The sequence below is a fragment of the Colias philodice genome, chromosome 27 (genome assembly GCF_061535455.1).
Source record: "Colias philodice isolate Cphi_HAF_F1 chromosome 27, ilColPhil1 Martin Lab GWU primary, whole genome shotgun sequence".
Taxonomy (NCBI): Eukaryota; Metazoa; Arthropoda; class Insecta; order Lepidoptera; family Pieridae; genus Colias; species Colias philodice.
In genome coordinates this window covers 2,705,587-2,726,139 of record NC_143112.1, presented here as the reverse complement: position 1 = coordinate 2,726,139, position 20,553 = coordinate 2,705,587, and the positions used below count along the sequence as shown (strand labels likewise).

General features: G+C 31.7%; 2 protein-coding genes and 1 long non-coding RNA gene across 4 annotated transcripts; 1 reads left to right on the top strand and 2 right to left on the bottom strand.

Moving 5' to 3' along the window:
• The first annotated feature begins 605 nt into the window (after positions 1-605).
• LOC149476532 (uncharacterized) lies at positions 606-6,285 on the top strand. The gene is made up of 6 exons (XM_089711689.1): positions 606-825; positions 1,567-1,750; positions 2,442-3,768; positions 4,063-4,156; positions 4,756-4,940; positions 5,811-6,285. Exons 1-6 carry the CDS (start codon positions 728-730, stop codon positions 5,981-5,983), a joined length of 2,061 nt encoding a protein of 686 aa, XP_089567815.1. The 5' UTR covers positions 606-727; the 3' UTR covers positions 5,984-6,285.
• Positions 6,286-6,950: 665 nt separating this feature from the next.
• On the bottom strand, positions 6,951-9,873 carry LOC149476531 (uncharacterized). Its single transcript, XR_016317812.1, has 2 exons — positions 8,255-9,873; positions 6,951-7,621 (listed from the first exon to the last, which is right to left on the bottom strand). It is a non-coding gene; the product is annotated as an uncharacterized LOC149476531 (long non-coding RNA).
• A 5-nt stretch (positions 9,874-9,878) lies between these two features.
• On the bottom strand, positions 9,879-18,915 carry LOC149476530 (protein FAM98A). 2 transcript variants are annotated; one of them, XM_089711785.1, is made up of 10 exons: positions 18,747-18,915; positions 17,754-17,986; positions 17,010-17,146; positions 15,993-16,128; positions 15,371-15,525; positions 13,936-14,136; positions 12,759-12,842; positions 11,958-12,223; positions 11,007-11,182; positions 9,879-10,542 (listed from the first exon to the last, which is right to left on the bottom strand). In XM_089711785.1, the coding sequence occupies exons 1-10, from the start codon at positions 18,782-18,784 to the stop codon at positions 10,448-10,450; spliced, it is 1,521 nt and encodes a 506-aa protein (XP_089567911.1). In that variant the 5' UTR covers positions 18,785-18,915; the 3' UTR covers positions 9,879-10,447. The 2 variants fall into 2 exon arrangements, with proteins under 2 accessions (XP_089567911.1, XP_089567913.1); XM_089711787.1 differs by having other exon boundaries at positions 9,879-10,539.
• Between the last annotated feature and the right edge of the window lie 1,638 nt (positions 18,916-20,553).

Below are 20,553 nucleotides of genomic sequence, written 5' to 3'. Positions count from 1 at the left end.
CACAACACTATGGAAGTTATATTTTGCATTTTTTCTAAAAACTAAGCTGATTATGATTTCATTTCAATGATTACGGTTAGATAAAACATAGATGATTATGAAAATAACGTAAATTAACTTATTTATAATACAATTAACAAAAAAATTGATCAAAACACTAACCTGTGAAAAGACAAATTCCAATCTTCATCCGATTTCCCAATACTACGGCTTTTACAGCCGTGAACAACACAAGCCATGTAATCTTTAATAAATTATCTTTTCAGAAAATAACATAAGAAACTAGAAAACACGTTTTTCACTTCAAAAACAATAATTAAAATTACCATGCGTTAGTGACCAGACTGGTCACTAAAACAAATTGACATGGCTACATGTCATTTCAAACTGTCGAACTGACATATATCTGTCCTCTTTTTTCGCATGACATTTTGCCATAAGCCAAAAAGGCCAAACTAGTGCTTTATTGTTCAATTAATTGTTACTTCTCCAGGCTTGATAATTGCTCCGAGAGGACATTAGACAATCATGACGTATTTGAACTCGTATTTGACAGCCATCCATTCGTGTCATATTGACAGTTGACACATAATATGACATGACACTAAAATAACCACAAAGTCAAAACTTGAAAACAGCTTGTTTTCGTATTGCTGTTATTACCGGTTATTACTATTAAATTTAGTGGAATTGTATATTATTCATTTACCAAATAACGGTAATTAAAATGGCTGCAAAAATAGATCAGAAAGCATACCTGCAAAAATACCTTGGAGGTCCTTCTGAAAAAAAGAAAAAGAAAAAGAAGGTTGTGAAAGGCAAGGGGTAAGTATCACTTTTAAATTTATGTTTATTGAATAAAAATATTATATATATATATATATATAAATACTTTGCTGATGTGAATTATAGGCTAGTATATTCTAATATTAAAGTAGTAAATTACTAGTTCATTCTCTAGTCAAATTACACTTTTTGGAAAACATGACTGTGTTCAGAATACTTATGATAAACCTACCATATCTACAATTAAAATGCATTCACAATCATAGCTTTTACTATTTGAATTAAAATTTGAATTAAAATTAAATTGTAATACTGAAATGATTTAAAAGAGCAACTATGGAGTTTCTTGTCGGTTCTTCTCCATAGATACCTGCTTTCCGAATCGGTGGTAAAAGTGCTTCTCGAAGAAGTCTATTGAATAAATAAATGTTTGAGTTTGATGTCTTGTGCTACTGTAGAAAGATTTTACATCCATTTCATCTAATTTTGAATGAATTGCTTTCCATATTAAATCTTTTTAAGAATGAGAGACCTATATTAACAGAAGTTAAAACTGTATTAAGTCCTATATGAAAGTGTTTATTGTTTTATTGCTAAATGTAAACTCTACTAAATCTATTTGAAACAAGAATAGACTCAAATCTTTTTTCCTATTATTCATTTATTTTTACATGCATTTGCTCGCCGCAGGCAAACACTAGTCTTTTTTATTTTACTTTTATTTTTGTATTCATAACATCTGTATGTATTTTATAATAATAAAGTATCAATTAATTGCAGATTCAAGATAATAGATGATGATTTAGACCTATCGAAAATGAAAGCCCTAGATGGTGATGAATTAGATATTCTAGATCAAGGTGAAGACGCTCCGCAGATTGCAGGAATCATTGACGAGAGACCTGAGGAGGTGAAAAAGGCTGAATTATTTAATTCTAGCTCCAAATGGAGAGTTATCAATCAGGTACGATTATGATTTGTATCTATATATCTATACTAATATTATAAAGCTGAAGAGTTTGTGTGTTTGTTTGTTTGAACGCACTAATCTTGGGAACTACTGGTCCGATTTGAAAAATTATTACGGTGTTAGATAGCCCATTTATCGACGAAGGTTATAGGCTATATTTCATCACGCTACGGGCAACAAGAGTGGAGTCACGGGGGTGAAACCGCGCGGAGCAGCTAGTTATATATATAAATGAAACCCATTTTCCTTGGTCACGGCATCACGCGTGAACGGGTGGACCGATTTCGATAATTTTTTTTTTATAATATTCCTTGAAGTACGAGGATGGTTCTTATGAAAAGAAAAAGTAAACATGTACCACGGGCGAAGCCTGGGCGGACCGCTAGTAATGTTATAAATTTTTGTTTTTTTTTCGATTTAAAGTTATAATGAGTTCATACTGGAGGCATAAAATAGATGCTCTATATTTATTATAATTAAAGGTACAATACATGTTCAAGTCCATTTTCACATAATCTCTATAGTCGCTATACTACTTATACACAAATTTTCATCAGTGGGCATTACATTATTTGAAAATATGTGATATTAGTAATTATATTGTTGACTTTAAAATAAAAGAGAAAATTATTGTAGACAGGAATAATTTAGGAATTTGATGAATTGATAGTTTTAATTATTTCAGGATGATGGTTTCAACTCGAAACTGCAAGTAGAAGAAATAAAAAGGGACAAAAAAGAGGTTGAGAAAGAAAACGAAGTTATTTTCGGCAAAATGTACAGCGATTCGGAAGATGAACAGAAAAACGATTCAGATTTATCACCACCTCGAAAACGACCTAATGATGACAGACACGCCCCTACCAAGAAGCCTAGAAGCGCTAGTGATAGTGATTTTAGTCCACCTAGACGGAAAGATACTTCAAAAAATAATAAAGACGAAGATCTTTCGCCTCCAAGAAAAAGGAATAAAGAAAAGAGCTCAAAAAGACGCAATAAAAGCGACAGTGATGAAAGTCCGCCAAGAAAAAATAGAGATAGAAGACATAATGATGACTCAGATTTGTCACCGCCAAGAAAACAATCAAAATCTCAAGGTTCTAGAAAGTATCAAAACGATAGTGATGAAAGTCCGCCAAGAAAGAATAAAGATAGAAGACAAAATGACTCAGATTTATCACCACCAAGAAAACAATCAAAAGGCCAAAGTTCTAGAAAGTATCAAAACGATAGCGACGAAAGTCCGCCAAGAAAGAATAAAGATAGAAGACAAAATGACTCTGATTTATCGCCGTCTAGGAAACAATCAAAAGGCCAAAGCTCAAGAAAACATCAAAATGACAGTGACTCTAGTCCACCTCGACGAAAAGACGCTTCGAATTCACGTCAAGATATTAATGATAGAACCAAAGAGAGAGTAAGAAAAAGTCGATGGGAACCAGTAGAGGAAAAACCAAAGCGAGACAGATCACAATCCGATTCCCCACAACGATCAAAAAAACATAAAAGTTCAAAGAGCAAAAGTAAATCGCATAAACGATCATCAGATTCCGATTTATCACCGCCAAGAAAATCACAGAAGCAAAACGAACCATCTAGAAAGAGAGAATCTAGCGCGGATTCCGATTTATCGTTGCCTAGGAAACGAAAACCTTCCCCAGAAAGAAAATTGGATAAAAGTAATCGTAAGAGATGCAATTCAGATTCTGACACACCAGATCGAAATGTACGTAAAAACAAAGAGAAATACAGAAAAGAGAATAGAAGAGATGACGATTCGGATTTATCTCCACCAAGAAGAGATGATAAGAGAAATTATAAAAGGAGTAGTGATAGTCCGCCGCCAAGTAATAAAAAGATGGCTAAAACGTTAGAAGGCAAATTGGCTGGTTTACAAGATGCGGTACAATTGAGACAAGAAAATGAAGCCTTTAGACGAAGGGAAGAGGAGGCTTATAGCAAAATGACAGATGATGTTTCTGGACGGACTGCTAAAGTTGTTTCTAGAAAACGTAAGTATATATTGAGGTTATTAATTTCAAATTATATTGTTAAGTGTATCAACAAGCTTTAATCCCGTAGCTTTGCTTGCACTTTAAGATTTCGTGTGACAGCAGTATAGCTTTCATGATTTAAAGTCCTAATGATCTTTCTTAAGGTTTAGTGTTATCAATATTGGTTCAATGGTTTCAACTTGATAGCGTAACAGATTCACAATAATACTTTAGTTGGTAATTTTGTTCTATTTATAATACTGATAGTAATAAAGTATCTATTGTTAAATTATATATGTATTGTTCTTTTAGAAAAACGTGAGACATCAGAGGAAAGACAGAAACAGGTAGAAAAAGCTCAAAGACAAAAGGAAATAGATGAAAAGTATAAGAAATGGAGTAAGGGGTAAGTTAAATAACTATTTTTTTAAGTCTTAATGTTAATGTCATATGTACATCTTTCCAAATACTTTATATTATAAACTAGAGGTCCGCCCCGGCTTCGCCCATGGTACATATTTCGCAATAAAAGGTAGCCTATGTCCTTTCTCGGGTATCAAAATATCTCCATACCAAATTTCATGCAAATTGGTTCAGTAGTTTAGGCATGATTGAGTAACAGACAGAGTTACTTTCGCATTTATAATATTATTATATTATAAATTATACAGATATGAAATTTAAACAAAACTTAATATTGTGACACAGAAAATAGACATGACACATCATCATCACATGTTCATCTTTTTTGTATGTAATTAATATCAAATGATTTGATTTGGGTACATGATACATTTTTTTGTACTACAGTAAGAATTTTTTTATTAAAATGATGAATGTGAAATTAGCCTTTCATAGCATAGCATATAAATTTGACATCCTTTTCTATAGAAAATCGTTTTCCCCATTCAAAACTATACATATCTAAACATATTTAAACTCCAGTAAAATAAAATGTCCATTTAATAAAGGACAAAGTAATTAAATATTTTGTTTATTTTTTAGTCTTAAACAAATCGAAGCCCAAGAAGAAAGGATACAACACTTTATACATGAAGCGGCTAAGCCCCTAGCAAGATATAAGGATGACAGAGATTTAGAACATCAGTTGAAAGACATAGAAAGAGATGGGGATCCCATGCTCAAGTATATAAGAGATAGGAAGAGAGAGAAAGGAAAATTGGGACCAGGTAATTTGAAATATTTTTTATTTTATTTAATCTATACTATAATATTATAAAGCTGAAGAGTTTGTTTGTTTGAACGCGCTAATCTCAGGAACTACTGGTCCGATTTGAAAAATTCTTTCGGTGTTAGATAGCCCATTCATCGAGGAAGGCTATATATCATCACGCTAAGACCAACAGGAGCGGAGCTATGCGGGTGAAACCGCGGAGCGCAGCTAGTTATAATATATAAATGAGATGAGATTTGAATTTAAAAGTTAGGTCCTGTTATAAATAAATATAAAAATACCAATAGCATAATGCTTATGCATTTTGCAACTTAATGTACATTATCTATATACACTTCGAATTTCAAATATTCTGTTGGTCTGTAAATGCATTAACATACTAAAAATCATTCTTTGTGATTAGGTATCTATAAAATAAAGTTTTTATATAAGGTTAAAATATCACACCTCCAAATATCTATATCAATAAATAACAAGTGTGTTTTTCGAGTTTTTAAGTTCAGTAGTATTTGCGTGAGAGTAACAAACATACATCCATCCGCACAAACTTTCGCATTTATAATATTACTAGTGGTCCGCCCCGGCTTCGCCCGTGGTATGTTTAAACTATCCTATCTTTCAAGTTGGATCGAACTACAGTAGCACATGGTGTGCGAATTTTATTATAATCGGTTAAGTGGTTTAGGAGTCCATTGAGGACAAACATTGTGACACGAGTTTTTATATATACATAATTAACCCATTGACCACCGTAAGGCCCGATCGGGGCGCGACACAATAGATTTTCTATTGTGTCTGTGATTCCGAGGACTGATGGATTAAGATGGTAGGATACTCAACCATTATTTATTTATTTATTTTACAGAAAAACCGTCATACAAAGGACAATTCCCGCCAAATAGATTTAACATCAGACCAGGATATAGGTGGGATGGAGTCGATAGATCAAACGGTTATGAAAAGAAATTCTTCGATAATCAAAGTAAGAGAAAAGCTATGGAAGAAGAAGCTTATAAATGGAGTACTGAAGATTTATAAATACAAGAAATTGTTTACATATTACTTGAAATAAATAAGGGCTAATATGTTTTCAACAAGATTTTAAGATTGAAAATGTAATAATTGCAATAAGAAACGAATTAAAAATTACATTATTTTTAACAAGGTTTACTTTTTTGTGAAAGTCAATTTTACTATGTTACAAGTGGTCCTTACTTTCTTTTGAGTTATATAATAATAAGACCTAAAAACATGTTTTATGAAATCATTGGATGTTTACTAAATAAATATTTGATGTTGTGAACATGTAGTTTCAATCAATAAACCCCAACCTTTGAATATTTTGACGTAATTCATTGGATGTTGAGTAAGGTCTTAAAATTATAAGAAACTAGTGGTCCGCCCCGGCTTCGCCCGCGGTAGATATTTCGCAATAAAAGGTACCCTATGTACTTTCTCGGGTAAAATATCTCCATACCAAATTTCATGCAAATTGGTTCAGTAGTTTAGGCGTGATTGAGTAACAGACAGACAGAGTTACTTTCACATTTATAATATTAGTATGGATGATGCATTACTTTTCTATATTGTTATTCTGAAAATTATGTTCCTTGAAATATGATGTTAAATATCATATGTTTGTTATTGTGAAAGTCTTATGTAAAATTGTTATTGGTGTAAAAAAGATTTAGTAGCAGAAACTGAGCTACTTACCTTTAAGAATCGGTCAGTAAAAAGGTATTGAAAATTGAAATGAATCATTATGAATAAATCACAGAAATCTATGATAACTTTTCTTTGTATTTTTGTGTATTTTTTACTTAGTTACTATAATTTTATTTTGTACAATATCGCAATTGATTTCAATACTATATTTTTAAAGTTATAAGTAGTGTATTAACGTGGGATATTTCAGACAATTTCTTGCGACCACTAATTCCAATGTTTTAGGATTGTGAAACATAAATATAAGAATCAATGTAAAAATGGGTTTAAATAAAAAGCATTTGAAATTACCAATTGTTTTATTAACTCGCATATACAGAGATTAATGAAATACAAATACATACTAAAATACACAGACACCACACGCTATTTATATACGGAGTGAATACACAAGTGACGATTATTATGTATGGTTCTGTGTGTATGGTATATGTATATTTTATTTATTACCTACTTTATTGCAAATTGAGTCCAAAGGCCACATTATTAAAAGCACTGGATTATTGCTCATAAGCAAGGCTGTAGTTCGTTAGTCGTTTAAAATATTTTGTATACAGAAACAAAAATCTTGATTATCTGTGCCTTACGCTAAAAATGACATGTCGGAGACCTTACATTACTAAAATTTTATTTTCCTATTTATGTCTAGGTTGCAAAAATGGGATTTTTTCAGATATTTGGTATAAAAAACGAAGATAACCTACGATATATTTGTTTTCTTACTGTTTTCCTTCACTTACTGTTTGGAGCAATTTTATACTATACTTTTGTAAATATATATTATACATACATGAACATTCTGATGCTATAAAAATATAATACACACTATTTTATCACTATAAAGACTATTATTTTTCAGCAGCAGGGACTGAACCCACACTCTTTGATTCTAAATCACTAACCACTGAATTAAAGGCATAGTATATTATCATCCCATTTCAACAACCACTACTTATAGTCCTTTTCACCTATGATGATTCCTGTGACACTTCATCGTGTTTCGAATTACGTATTTTATGTTTAAAAAGTCAAAATAATTTTAGTGCATAATATTTTTATTTTATGGCGGCATTATTACGAAAAATATAAAAATGAAACATCTTAAGCATATAAATCAAAAACAGTATTGTTTAGTTTAATATAATGAAAAATAAAATAAAATAACCCAAAAATTTAATACCTGCGCAATTCGTGTACATGAAATGGATCGTTGAAAAATCATAGAGTTGGAAAATCATATAATCGTCGCCCATCTTGTGATCGTTTGTCAATCGAGTCAATCGTCTGTACGAGTACGTCAGCCTTGCATACAAGTTGCATTTTTATATTGATACTTTACGTGGTATTCTGTTATTTTTACTAATTGTTATTGTTGACTTTTTGTTGCTGTTGTTTGCTAAGTTTCCTTACTTAATTGTTGGCGAAATGCCGAAAAAACTAATTTTGGTACTTTATTTAAATCGATTTCATTTCCATATAGAATATTATCGATTATCGGAAACAATTGATACGATTTCAGTAACCGACATCTCTACACGTGTCAAAAATCGATGTGTCACAGAAATCATCTTAGGTGGAAAGGACTATAGTTATTTTAAATTTATTTTTGTCATATTTTGCTGCCAAAAAGATATTTATACAAATATAACCTGTAATTTTTCGCAATATTTAAAACTGGCCACAAAAGTAATTTAAAAATAGCTGCATAAATCATGCCAATACAAAACTTGAAATTGATCCTCCTAAAAACTATCAATGTTTTACAACATTTTTAATAAATGAGACCTTTTAAACATATGTATTACAATGACTATTTCTATATTTGTTTCAATAGTAGTGTAGTGAAGTCCTGTGTCCCCTAGTGGGGTAAGGGGCAGATGCATTATGCATACATCTGTTTCACTGATCGATTTTCTTTAGGGACAAGTAGGTGATCAGCCTTCTGTGTGCTGTCAGACCGAGACATTTTTTGAAGTGAAAACTTCTTTAGCGGCGTTGAGCACTTTTTCTGTAATGGGTATAAAATCTTAAACTCGCGTCAAGACACGTGATATGATGGAAAAAGCGCGGATAGATATCAAACTCAACGTTAATAATCAAGTTTTCACTTCTGCCGGCACTCCCGGAGTGCAACCCGTCTTTTTTTTTCTTCTCCACCGGGAATCAAACCCAGGACTCCTCGGTTCTACGCTCACGCGTGAACCACTGTACTAAGAAGGCGATAGGTGTTTCAATAGTACACAATAGATATTTTTAATTAATAAGTTTTTGTATACAGAAATAGCACGCTTTCACATACGTAATTAAATAATGTAGGAGAAACGTAAATTTATATAATAAAACATATAAGATTCTATATATTTGGCATCAATACTAACAAATACAATTTATGACCGACTTCAAAAAAAGAAGAATATGACAAAATGATGCTTAACATGTTGAAAATTATTTCAATAAATACAGAAAACCTGCTGAGATACATTTTACAATTTTGAAGCTATTGCATAGCTTTTATCTCAGACTGAGCGCGGCGACCGAATGTAAAAATTTCGTAACGAAAAAACCTAACGCCCCCCACTCCAACCGGCACAGCGATACTATGCAATAGCTTTACCGCAGCATTCCTCAAGTGCCCCACGTATTTTTTTATTATATTTAAATACAACAAATCTATAAATACTTACGCTTAATTAGTCACAATTTTATATTCCTTTGAAGTTATTCAAACAATTTATTACTTACAAAATGACTTTGTAATTTTTAATTAAAACACTAGCGATATAAGTTAGATCTAGTAACAAAAGTTGACGATAATTTTAAGTTTAAGTTGTGGCAATTCGTTGAATAATTTAATAATAATATTAAACTAAATTTGTATTGAAAATTGCAGTTATTTTAAGCATGTTTTCTATGTAATTCTGATGTGTTCGTATTGAGAAATAAGTATTTTTTAAAATAATAATGAAAAACCCCTTAATACCTAAATCTAATGTCTACAATTTAGGGTACTTGCATATTAGGTTCAATGAAATGAACACTATACTATTTTTTATTTATTTTAAAAACATTTTATAAATCACATCTAGCTTTCATTTTAATCACGTTTGTAGGAACTACCAATAAATCAAAACCGTTATATGCATAATTACCCGCATTTTTCAAAAATATTTAAATTTAAATTTCATTCATTTAAATTCATAGAAAAAAAAAATACTTTTGAAAATCCGTCTCTCTGATTTTTATCAAATTGCACTGAATTATAATTATAAACAAATTTATAACAAGACTACACACTCAAAAAAATATAAATAAACAAAAACCACCAGCTCATTAAAATTTACTATTTTCTACCCTATTCTTATAAACAAATTTCAATTCCGAACAAAGCTTACAAATCCGCATTTACTCGATGATATTACATATAAGTAAAAGCCAAAAAAAAGTAAGTTTAAGACCTTCTATCTTCGAACAATTGTGAAAAGTATAAATTTAAAGTAACAACATATAAAAAACTGTTTATACGGAACCCTCGGTGCGCGAGTGAAACTCATACTTGGCTATTTATTGTTTTTATAACCAACGAAGGGCATACATACAATTTTTCTAAATTAAAATACTTTTTTGGCTTTTTACTCATAACATCATAGGAACTACCCGTCAAACTACCCCCATTTTTTTTTCGTTTTTCCCATTCAAAATTCAAACTACCCGCAATATTTAAATCTAAAACTACCGTCAACTATCGTAATTATTTTGTATGTATGTCAGTGCGTTGTGTCAACGTCGCCCCGAATAGTTGCCGCGACCCCTTCTATCATTCGGCGTTTGGTAACCGGGGTTCGGTTCATATGTTTTGTAACCCCCGCCGCCTCCTATAATAATAAATAAAATAAATATAATACATTACAAGGTATAGTATAGTATAGTATAGCAGATAAGAAAGATTTATTTCAACACAAAAATAGTAATTTAGTGAATGATGTAATATGAAGAATTATTATCATCATTTCAATCATCCAATTGGCAGTCACAATTCCGACAGGGCTCTGTTTTTATTTATATATTTACAATTTAATGAAACCAATATAATATTTTATATTGGTTTCATTAAATTGTAATAAAATAAGAATTGGTAGCAATAATTGTGCTTTAGTTATAGATTTTAATTAGATTTCGTTGGATTTTGAATTGAAAATATGACAAAAAATAAAAGCAACTTAATACAAGATTAAAAATATAGGTTGATTTTTTATTACTAGAACTAATATTTGTAGACTTTACGAACCAAAACTTCTATTAAATGTTCTAAATTATAATGCAATAGTGAAACTCATACCTTGATAGCCCTGGTTATAACTACCCATGCTATCATAACCTTGGTTATAATTGCTCTGGTTATAACCATAGCCCTGGTTACCGTAACCCTGGTTCTGGTTCTGGTTATAACCGCCGGGTGGAACCTCGTAAGTTTGGTAGTTTCGGTTTTGGTTAAATGCTGGACTTGATTGGGGCCTGAAATATGTGATTAATGAATGAATTAATGAATAAATGAATGAAAAAATTAAAAATTCTTGATTGTACACTGTAACTGTATAGAATACATTTTAAAAACAATGTTTACAATTATATTACTATTCTAAAAGTATAAATTAAATGATATTGTATTTATTTACTAAATAACGTTGACGGGTTATTCGTAATAAATTAATTCAAAATAAATATAAAAATAGTTCGTACTTGTATAAAATAAAAATATTAAATGTAAAATTGTAATAAGTACTTTCTATTTTTTTTTTTGTTCATTAAGTGCCCCACTATAAATCAGATTATATGATTCATAATCGAACAAATATCGCAATATTTTGAAAGATGCTAGCCTTTAAGCCGGATAAAAAGAAAACAAATAATACATAAATAAATCATTTATTAGTACACAATAATATAACAAATTAAAAAAAAATATAGTATATGTCACTTAATTATCTTTTACATATAAATAATGAAAACATTGTCATGCCATTACAATACAAACACAAACCTAATCTTTCCCTATCACTATCACTACATAGTATAAAATAAAGTCACTTCCTCTGTCCCTATATCCCTGTGTATACTTAAATCTTTAAAACTACGCAACGGATTTTGATGCGGTTTTTTTTTATAGATAGAGTGATTCAAGAGGAAGGTTTTAGCATATAATTTATTAGGTTTTAGACAAAGCGGGCGAAACCGCGGGCGTTAAAAGATGAAAGATTAGGTTATTGTTATTTTTCCCTACTATACATACCTCTGATCCCCACTCCCCTGATTATAACCACCTTGAACCCTCCCCCCTCGACCCCCTCTATCTCCCCCACGACCACCACGACCCCTATCTCCACCATAACCCTCCCTTTCACCACCCCTATCTCCACTATAACCCCCTCTTTCACTGCTATGGCCCCCACGGTCACCACCGTAACCCCCACGACCCCCTCTTTCACCACCACGACCCACACGGTCACCACCCCAACCCCCCCTTTCACCACCACGACCACCACCACGGCCACCGCCCTGAAATAAATAATTCACATTTTTCAATGATTGAGGTTGAAAAAATGACAGAAAAATATGAAAAGGACAAAAAATAAATCAGAAATTGATCTGGCTCTTAAATAAGTGGAAGAAACTCATAAATTTAAGTATACACGCAAACAACTAAAATTAAGTGTGTACATAATTTCAATGTATATTATATTTTCCAATAAAAAACATCAATCGATATTGAAGAAAACCGACCCAAAAAAATGAAAATGGAATAATGTTTTCGATTTTATTTTAAATACACCAAAACAATTACCGTAAATGAAGAAAGTGATCTATACTAATATTATAAAGAGGAAAGGTTTGTATGTATGTATGTATGGTTTTCACGCCTAAACTACTGGACCGATTTTGATGAAATTTGGCACAGATAATCTTTAGACCCTGAGAAAGAACATAGGCTACCTTTTATGGCGAAATATGTACCACGGGCGAAGCCGGGGCGGACCGCTAGTCGTTTATAAACTTTAGTTTATTTCAATAAAATTAAAATCAAATATTTTACCTGTGGGGCACTTCTCTGTTGCCAAGAAGGCATTTCCGGTGGTGGGGGCTGTTGTTCGTTCGGCCTACCTCCTCTATCTGGCACCTGAAATATTTAAATCCATACTAATATTATAAATGCGAAAGTAACTCTGTCTGTCTGTCTGCTACTCAATCACGCCTAAACTACTGAACCAATTTTCATGAAATTTGGTATGGAGATATTTTAATACCCGAGAAAGGACATAGGATAGGTTTTATCCCGGAAATCCCACGGGAACGGGAACTATGCGGGTTTTCCTTTGAAAACGCGGGCGAAGCCGCGGGCGGAAATATAGTATTTGCATATATTAAGAAAATGTTAGGTGTAACTGTCACGAAAATAAAAGGTCACAATGAAATTTTGCATTAATCACATTACAGTATTTACCACGTAACTGTACGGAAAAACAAAAACTACCCTCAATAAACAAAAAATGAAATTTAAAAATTATAAATCTTCAATATTATCTTACAGTATCTTAAAACAAAACAAATACTCAAATATTTATTTATTCAATAAGACTTCTTCTAGAAGCAATTCTGAATAGTCACAGTCTTACCATTTACCACCGATTCAGAAAGCAGGAAGAAACTCCATAGTTGCTCTTTTAAAATCGTGTCAATATTATATTTTAATCTATACTAATATTATAAAGCTGAAGAGTATGTTTATTTGAACGCGACAAGAAGCGGAGCAAGAGCGCGCGCAACAGAAGCGGAGCCACGCGGGTGAAAACGCAAAGCGCAGCTATTTTTATATAATACTAGCTGTGCCCCGCGGTTTCACCTGCATTACTCCGCTCCTGTTGGTCTTAGGGTGATGATATAAAGCCTTCCTTCCTCGATAAATGGGCTATCTAACACCGAAAAAATTTTTTAAATCGGACCAGTAGTTCCTGAGATTAGTGCATTGAAACAAACTCTTCAGCTTTATATCATTAAGGGCCGATTTTTCAATGCTTGGATAAAACTTATCCGTGCAATAAAGTATTACACGATAATATTAAAATGTCACGTAAACTGTCAATACGGGCAATTAGAATACGTTTTTAAAATGGTAGTTTTATACATTATTCGACGAATAAGTTTTAACCAAGCATTGAAAAATCGGTCCTTATTAAACCTAGTTTAAGCCAAATATGTGGAAAATAACTCACCCTGCCAATAAGTACTTTATTAACTTCGCTCTGTGTATTCTTCCTTACAGACGCACTTGATGTCTTCTCTATATGTAACAACGACGATCTTGCCGCTAGGAAATCGGACAATTTAACGTCTGGCTTTATACGTAAATGTTCCCGTTTCGGTCTGTATGTCGATTGTATGAGATCTTTCTTGCCTTTGAGACGGTCGGACCACTGAAATTATTTAATGTGTAAATATTAGTTTAAATATCACTAATATTTTAGTAGAATTATAAATTAAATAAATGGTTTGTATGTTAATCTAATTATATAAAAATGAATCGCAAAATGTGTTGGTAAGCGCATAACTCGAGAACGGCTGAACCGATTTCGATAATTCTTTTTTTATTATATTCCTTGAAGTACGAGGATGGTTCTTATGTAGAGAAAACGTAAACATGTACCACGGGCGAAGCCGGGGTGGACCGCTAGTTACTTATAAGTCTATACTTTAAAAAAAGACAAACCCCTCAAAGATGCTTTAAAGTTTAACAATAGAATGAAAACATGTTGAATAACTATGAAATACACAAATATAAGTGCATTTCTTTACAAAGAAATGTCTTCTTGCGTTGTTTGTAACTTCCTATAAATAAAAGCTGCTCTTATTGTATTGATTAAACTTTATTACTGTCACTGAAACTTATAATGTTGTAGGTATATTATCTATACTAATATTATAAAGAGGAAAGGTTTGTATGTATGTATGTATGTATGTATGGTTTTCACGCATAAACTACTGAACCGATTACAATGAAATTTAGCACACATATAGAGAGTAACTTGGATTAACACATAGGATAGGTTTTATCCCGGAAATCCCACGGAAACGGAAACTATGCGGGTTTCCTTTAAAAATGCGGGTGAAGCCGCCGGCGAAAAGCTAGTATTCTATAGTTTCAGTATGATTTTAACTTGTATGAATTTGTTCCAATCATAACTGAAACTTGAACAGAACAAACACTTTATAGTATTCCTTTAAAAACTGTATAACACTGTATTAAACACATCCTCACAACATCTATACTAATATTATAAATGCGAAAGTAACTCATTCTGTCTGCCTGTTACTCAATCACGCCTAAACTACTGACCCAATTTGCATGAAATTTGGTATGGAGATATTTTGATACCCGAGAAAGGACATAGGCTACCTTTTATTGCGAAAAATATGTACCACGGGCGAAGCCGGGGCGGACCTCTAGTTTCTTATATAAAAACTAGCTTCCGCTCACGTCTTTGTTCGTGCATTTTTATTTCGGGAAATCCTTTCTTAGCGGATGCCTACGTCCCAACATCTACCTGCATGCCAAATTTCAGCCCGATAGGTCCAGTGGTTTGGGCTGTGCGTTGATAGATCACTATATCAGTCACCTTTGAGTTTTATATATGTAGATTTCGAACTAACCTCAAAACTCTGTATAGTACACTCCAATCTGGTTAACAAAGTCTCTCGTCTCAAACGGTATTCTTCAAACATTTCCGTGAACGTATTCTCTAATTGTTTCCAATCTTTTTCCGTTAACGCTTTATTGTATAATGGCTTGCCAACTAATTTATCACCTGGAAATTTTAAAATTATCAATTACTAGCTTTCCGCCCGCGGCTTCGTCCGCTTTGTTTACAACATAATAAATTATATACTAAAACCTTCCTCTTGAATCACTATATCTATTAAAAAAAACCACATCAAAATCCGTTGCGTAGTTTTGAAGATTTAAGCATACATAGGGACTTGGACAGAGAAAGCGACTTTGTTTTATACTATGTAATGAATTATTGGTCATATTTTAATTTGATACTAACAAAAAAGTTACAAACTTCAATATAGTTCAGATGATTAGAATGTAAAAAAATATTAAACTATTACCATTCCAATAATGGTAAAAATTACTGTTATAAAAAGTTTTGTTATGAAACCTTCAAAAATAATGTCAACGTTATATGCTTTGTAGTTTCTGTTGCACATTGTCTGTCAGTCAATCAGTCACTCAGTAACAAAAGAATTTTATATATTTAATAAAAATTACCTTCTTTTTGTATGGTTTCCTTTAATTTCGCTTCAAGCTTCGAAAACAATACTTCAGGAGTAATATTTGGTGGAGGTTTATTAAATTTTAGTGCAATCAGAATTTCTTTTAAGTCTTTCGCTGTTGGTGATTCTTGCTGAAAATAAAGATAAATCAATATAAATTAATAATGACCGCCTCCTTGGTACAGTGGTTGACGCGTGAGCGTACCACCAAGGGGTCCTGGGTTCGATTCCCGGTGGAGACGAAGAAAAAAGAATGTCTTGGTCTGGTAGTACACGGAGGCTGATCACCTATTTGTCCCTAAAGAAAATCGATCAGTGAAACAGATGTATCAAACATCTGCCCCTTACCCCACTTGGGGACATGGGTCTTCACTTTTAATATAAATTAACAGCCTTATTACATTTTATTTATTAATTACAGAATATGATAATTAACACAATTTTCTAGGTAATCAATTGTATTGTATCCGAGTTGTGGAAAAAAATATGTGTAATTAGTTTATTAATTCCTTTGCTTTATTTACGAAACATTGAATTTATATTTTTTTGGTTTTATGGCATTCAAATGCTTTTATAAATACTTATAAATTTATAAAGAATAGAAAAAATTCGATCACGAGGCGGGACTCGAACCCGCATCCTTTCGCGCCATTCCGGGGCGGATGCCTGACCGACTTTTCTATTCTTTATAAATTTATATTTACGAAACATGCTTACGATTTAAGCATACATAGGGATATAGGGATAGAGAAAGCGACTTTGTTTTGTACTATGTAGTGATGAAATCAGATCTGTTACAAAAACAAAAGTTAGGTATATATATTGGAATTGATATCCATGAAAAAAGATAATTATTCTCCTATTGACCACCCGTCATAACATAAAACCAAAATAGTAGAATAAATGTTATGACCAAAAGCAAGGCGGAAAACGCGGGTTCAAATCCTTCCTAGCAATTTTTTCGAAAACTTTTTCTATTCTTTAAAAAAATAATTATTCTTTCACAACTTACCACTACAATATCCATTCCAGCTGGTTTCTCTTTCGGACAGTCGACATTCACCATTCTGGCTGCCATTAATTCCGATACTAGATAGTCTAATAGCAATATTTTATCATCCCTCGATTGTAACCTGGAGGACATGTGACCTGAAATAATTTTAATGTTATTAATGTTTAGTGCATATTTTTAATTACTAGTCATTTTTTGGTTGAATAGATATTATAAGAATTAAAATATTTATTTTTATTACTATTTATAAATATTATACCTATTATTATTTAGTAATAACTTGATAATGGTGTAGCTTTCTAATAGTGAAGGTAAGGTATGGTTTTAAATTAGTTTAGTGTTCTTAAAATTTAAATCTTTCATCTTTACACTATGATGATAATTGTAATAATAACTATCCCATACAAACTTAAAAAAAGTACAAGAAACAATTTTGGTTTTCATTCTAGCATAAATATCAAATGAGAAACATAGGTACTAGCTTTTTATTCTATTGCTCTACTTCTATGAAATAAAACTACCCTCTAGCTTTTTTTATTTCTTAGGGCAGATTTTTCAATGCTTGGATAAAACTTATCCGTCCAACAAAGTATTACATGATAATATTAAAATGTCACGTAAACTGTCAAATACGGACAATTAGAATACGTTTTTAAAATGGTAGTTTTATACATTATTCGACGAATAAGTTTTATCCATTGAAAAATCGGCCCTTAGTCATAAAACAAAGTCCAGTTTTCATACCTGTTATAAGTTTCCTATATGGACAACCGAGTTCCTTCAAAAATGAACTAAGTTCAAGCAAGAAAGAACTAGATTCATCAGGATCATTCATTATATTAACTGTTTCTTCGAGGTTGCATAGCTTTTTAATTTCTTCAGCTAGGATATGAACTAGTTTTGTATATTCTAAGGATTTGGCACCGCCATCTAGGGCTTTGGCGAATGCTACCTCATCGGATAATGGGCCTTCATACCTGTAATAAGAAAAGATGGACGTTTGAACTATTTGAAAGTACAAAAATTAAATAATTTGGAAAATCCAAAAGTGCACGCCTCATAATTTTTTTTTAATAAATATTTATTAATTATTATTTTTGTTTATTTAATAACAATTAAACCACATCGAATCAGACCCTGAAAAATGAAAGGGTTCTATTCCTGAGCATACTCAAGCGTAAGAGAAAAAAAAAACTCGATTAGTAAAGTATTTCGGTCGCTATCGTGTTAACAAGAAAAAGGATCCGCACATACAGACACATGGACGTCCAAGACAGAACTTTTTTAAACTGTTTTTTAACTAGTTTAAATAACAAAAATGACATCAAAAATATCATGAACGTTAAAAATAGTGTTTTTTCTTAATATGTGTGTGTATGTATTATCTTACAAGTACAATGTATGATACATAAAGACATTTTAAGTTTAAAAAATCAGATGTTTTGCGCGAAGTGACAGTAGTACCCACCTCAACGCTTCGCTTATGAGGCGTGCAAAAGTATCTACAAATCATTAAAAATGATGAACATATTGTACCTATCTTTTATGTGAAACATTATCAGTTCGATATAAATAGATAATATTCTAATATATGTATTGATATAAAGCAAAGCAGTACAGTTAATCACAATACATAATCATACGAAATAATAGGAAATTTCTGGATATCAGGAATTTAGTTTGCAAGAAAATTTTAGTATAACCTAATTGGAACAACAAAGCTTTCTAATAACTTACCCTAAGTCGTTTAAGGAGTCTAAAATTTCGTTTTCCATATTGTTTATAGCGTATGGTTAATTTTAACCAAATCAACTTATATCTTTCCACATAAAATTATTATCACCGGTGATATCGGCGTTCACTTTATTTTTTCATCTAATCGAAATGGCACTAAGGTCTATGGCTAGTGGCAACCACAGACACAAATAATTACTAACAAGTAAATAATGTTGCCATAAAGATTACCCAAAATTACCCAAAAAAAAAACGCTGTTTAATATCGTTTTAAAGTGGATAATTGAATGACTTGGAGTCCGAAAAAATATTTGGTGGTCGTTAAAATTTGTTTAATATTCGTTGGCATAAAACTTAATGGATATCATATTTGGCTTGTTTAGTATAATAAGATTTACTAGAATAGAAATATCGCTTATAAACGATTGAAGCAAACAATTTTACATAAAACGCAGTGTACTTTATCATGTAATAATTGTACTCTTTGTACCGTGAGAATTTCACGAAATCTCCCATAAATTGGGGAACTCCCCATCAATTGACAGCACTTGACAGCACCAGAAACGAAAGCGCTGACAGCACAGAAAAATATGACAGATAAAGCCATAGTCAACAGAGTAGAAAATTAAACATTTTGAATTAGAGGGTGGAATCTTGGTGGAATAAATTGGAATGCTTTTGGAATGTTTGAATTTTAAAATATATTATATTATAATAATAAGTTATTGAATCAGTAAACATATTTTACTGCCCCCTATCGTACCAGCTTTGTTGATAAAGGCAACTATTGAATTGTGGCGTCTACACTTTTATTATCTGTATATATTATCTGCGACGTTAAAAAACGGAACGCACTTCGACCGTTAATAATTTTCCCGATGTAAATCAAAAAATTAAAAATAATGCTGATTTTCTTTTCTCTAGTTTGGTATTCTATGTTGCATCACATGGTGAAATTGTTGTAAAAGTGCGAGAACAGTAATTATAAAGTAAAAATATACATACCTACAACGTTATTTCTTTCATTTTATTTCATGGGTAATGACTAATGATTCCCATAGTCATTAGTGATAACTGATAATAATTAAGGTAAAATCTGAGAGTAAAATACCTACGACAAAATATATTAAAATAACTAAGTAAAACAAAATCAGTTCGGTAAGTGTGTGCAATTATAAATAAAACTCCCAGAATAGGAATCGATTTGGATTCAAATAAGAAAACAGTTTGAGTTTGAGTTTGAGTTTATTGTGGTTAAAATTGAGAATTTTACAGTCTTTAGGTAAAACTTTACTGTTTGATCCAATAATTTGATCACGTTACTAACAATGACGTAATATTGCTAATTTGTTTTATGTATCTACCTACCTATGTCTTTTGTTACAATTATTTATCTGTTCCATTAGAAAACGAACTAGGCCTTGTTAATTGCTCCGAGAACTAGGCTGTCAACCGGCGCCCATTATAACTTAAATTGCTCTGGTTATTCAAACCTAAATTCACATAATTCACCTCTTTCTATTATGATAAGTTTTTTTGTAATAGGTACACAAAAATATGAAAATTTTAGTAGTAAGTATCGATAGTGCACATTTTAATATACCTAATTTAATTTTTTTAACTGTGGAACTTAGAAGCAACCATGAAGCAACCCTATAGTGATGACAGTTGGCTAAGTACGGTGATTTTTCGCGCCATTCTAATGTCGCAATTAATTTGCAGGTAATTTGTTCTCTAAAACGGAATAATTATTACTTAATACACCCAAAGGAAAGGGAAGGAAAGGAAGGAAGATTCGACGCAAGACGCA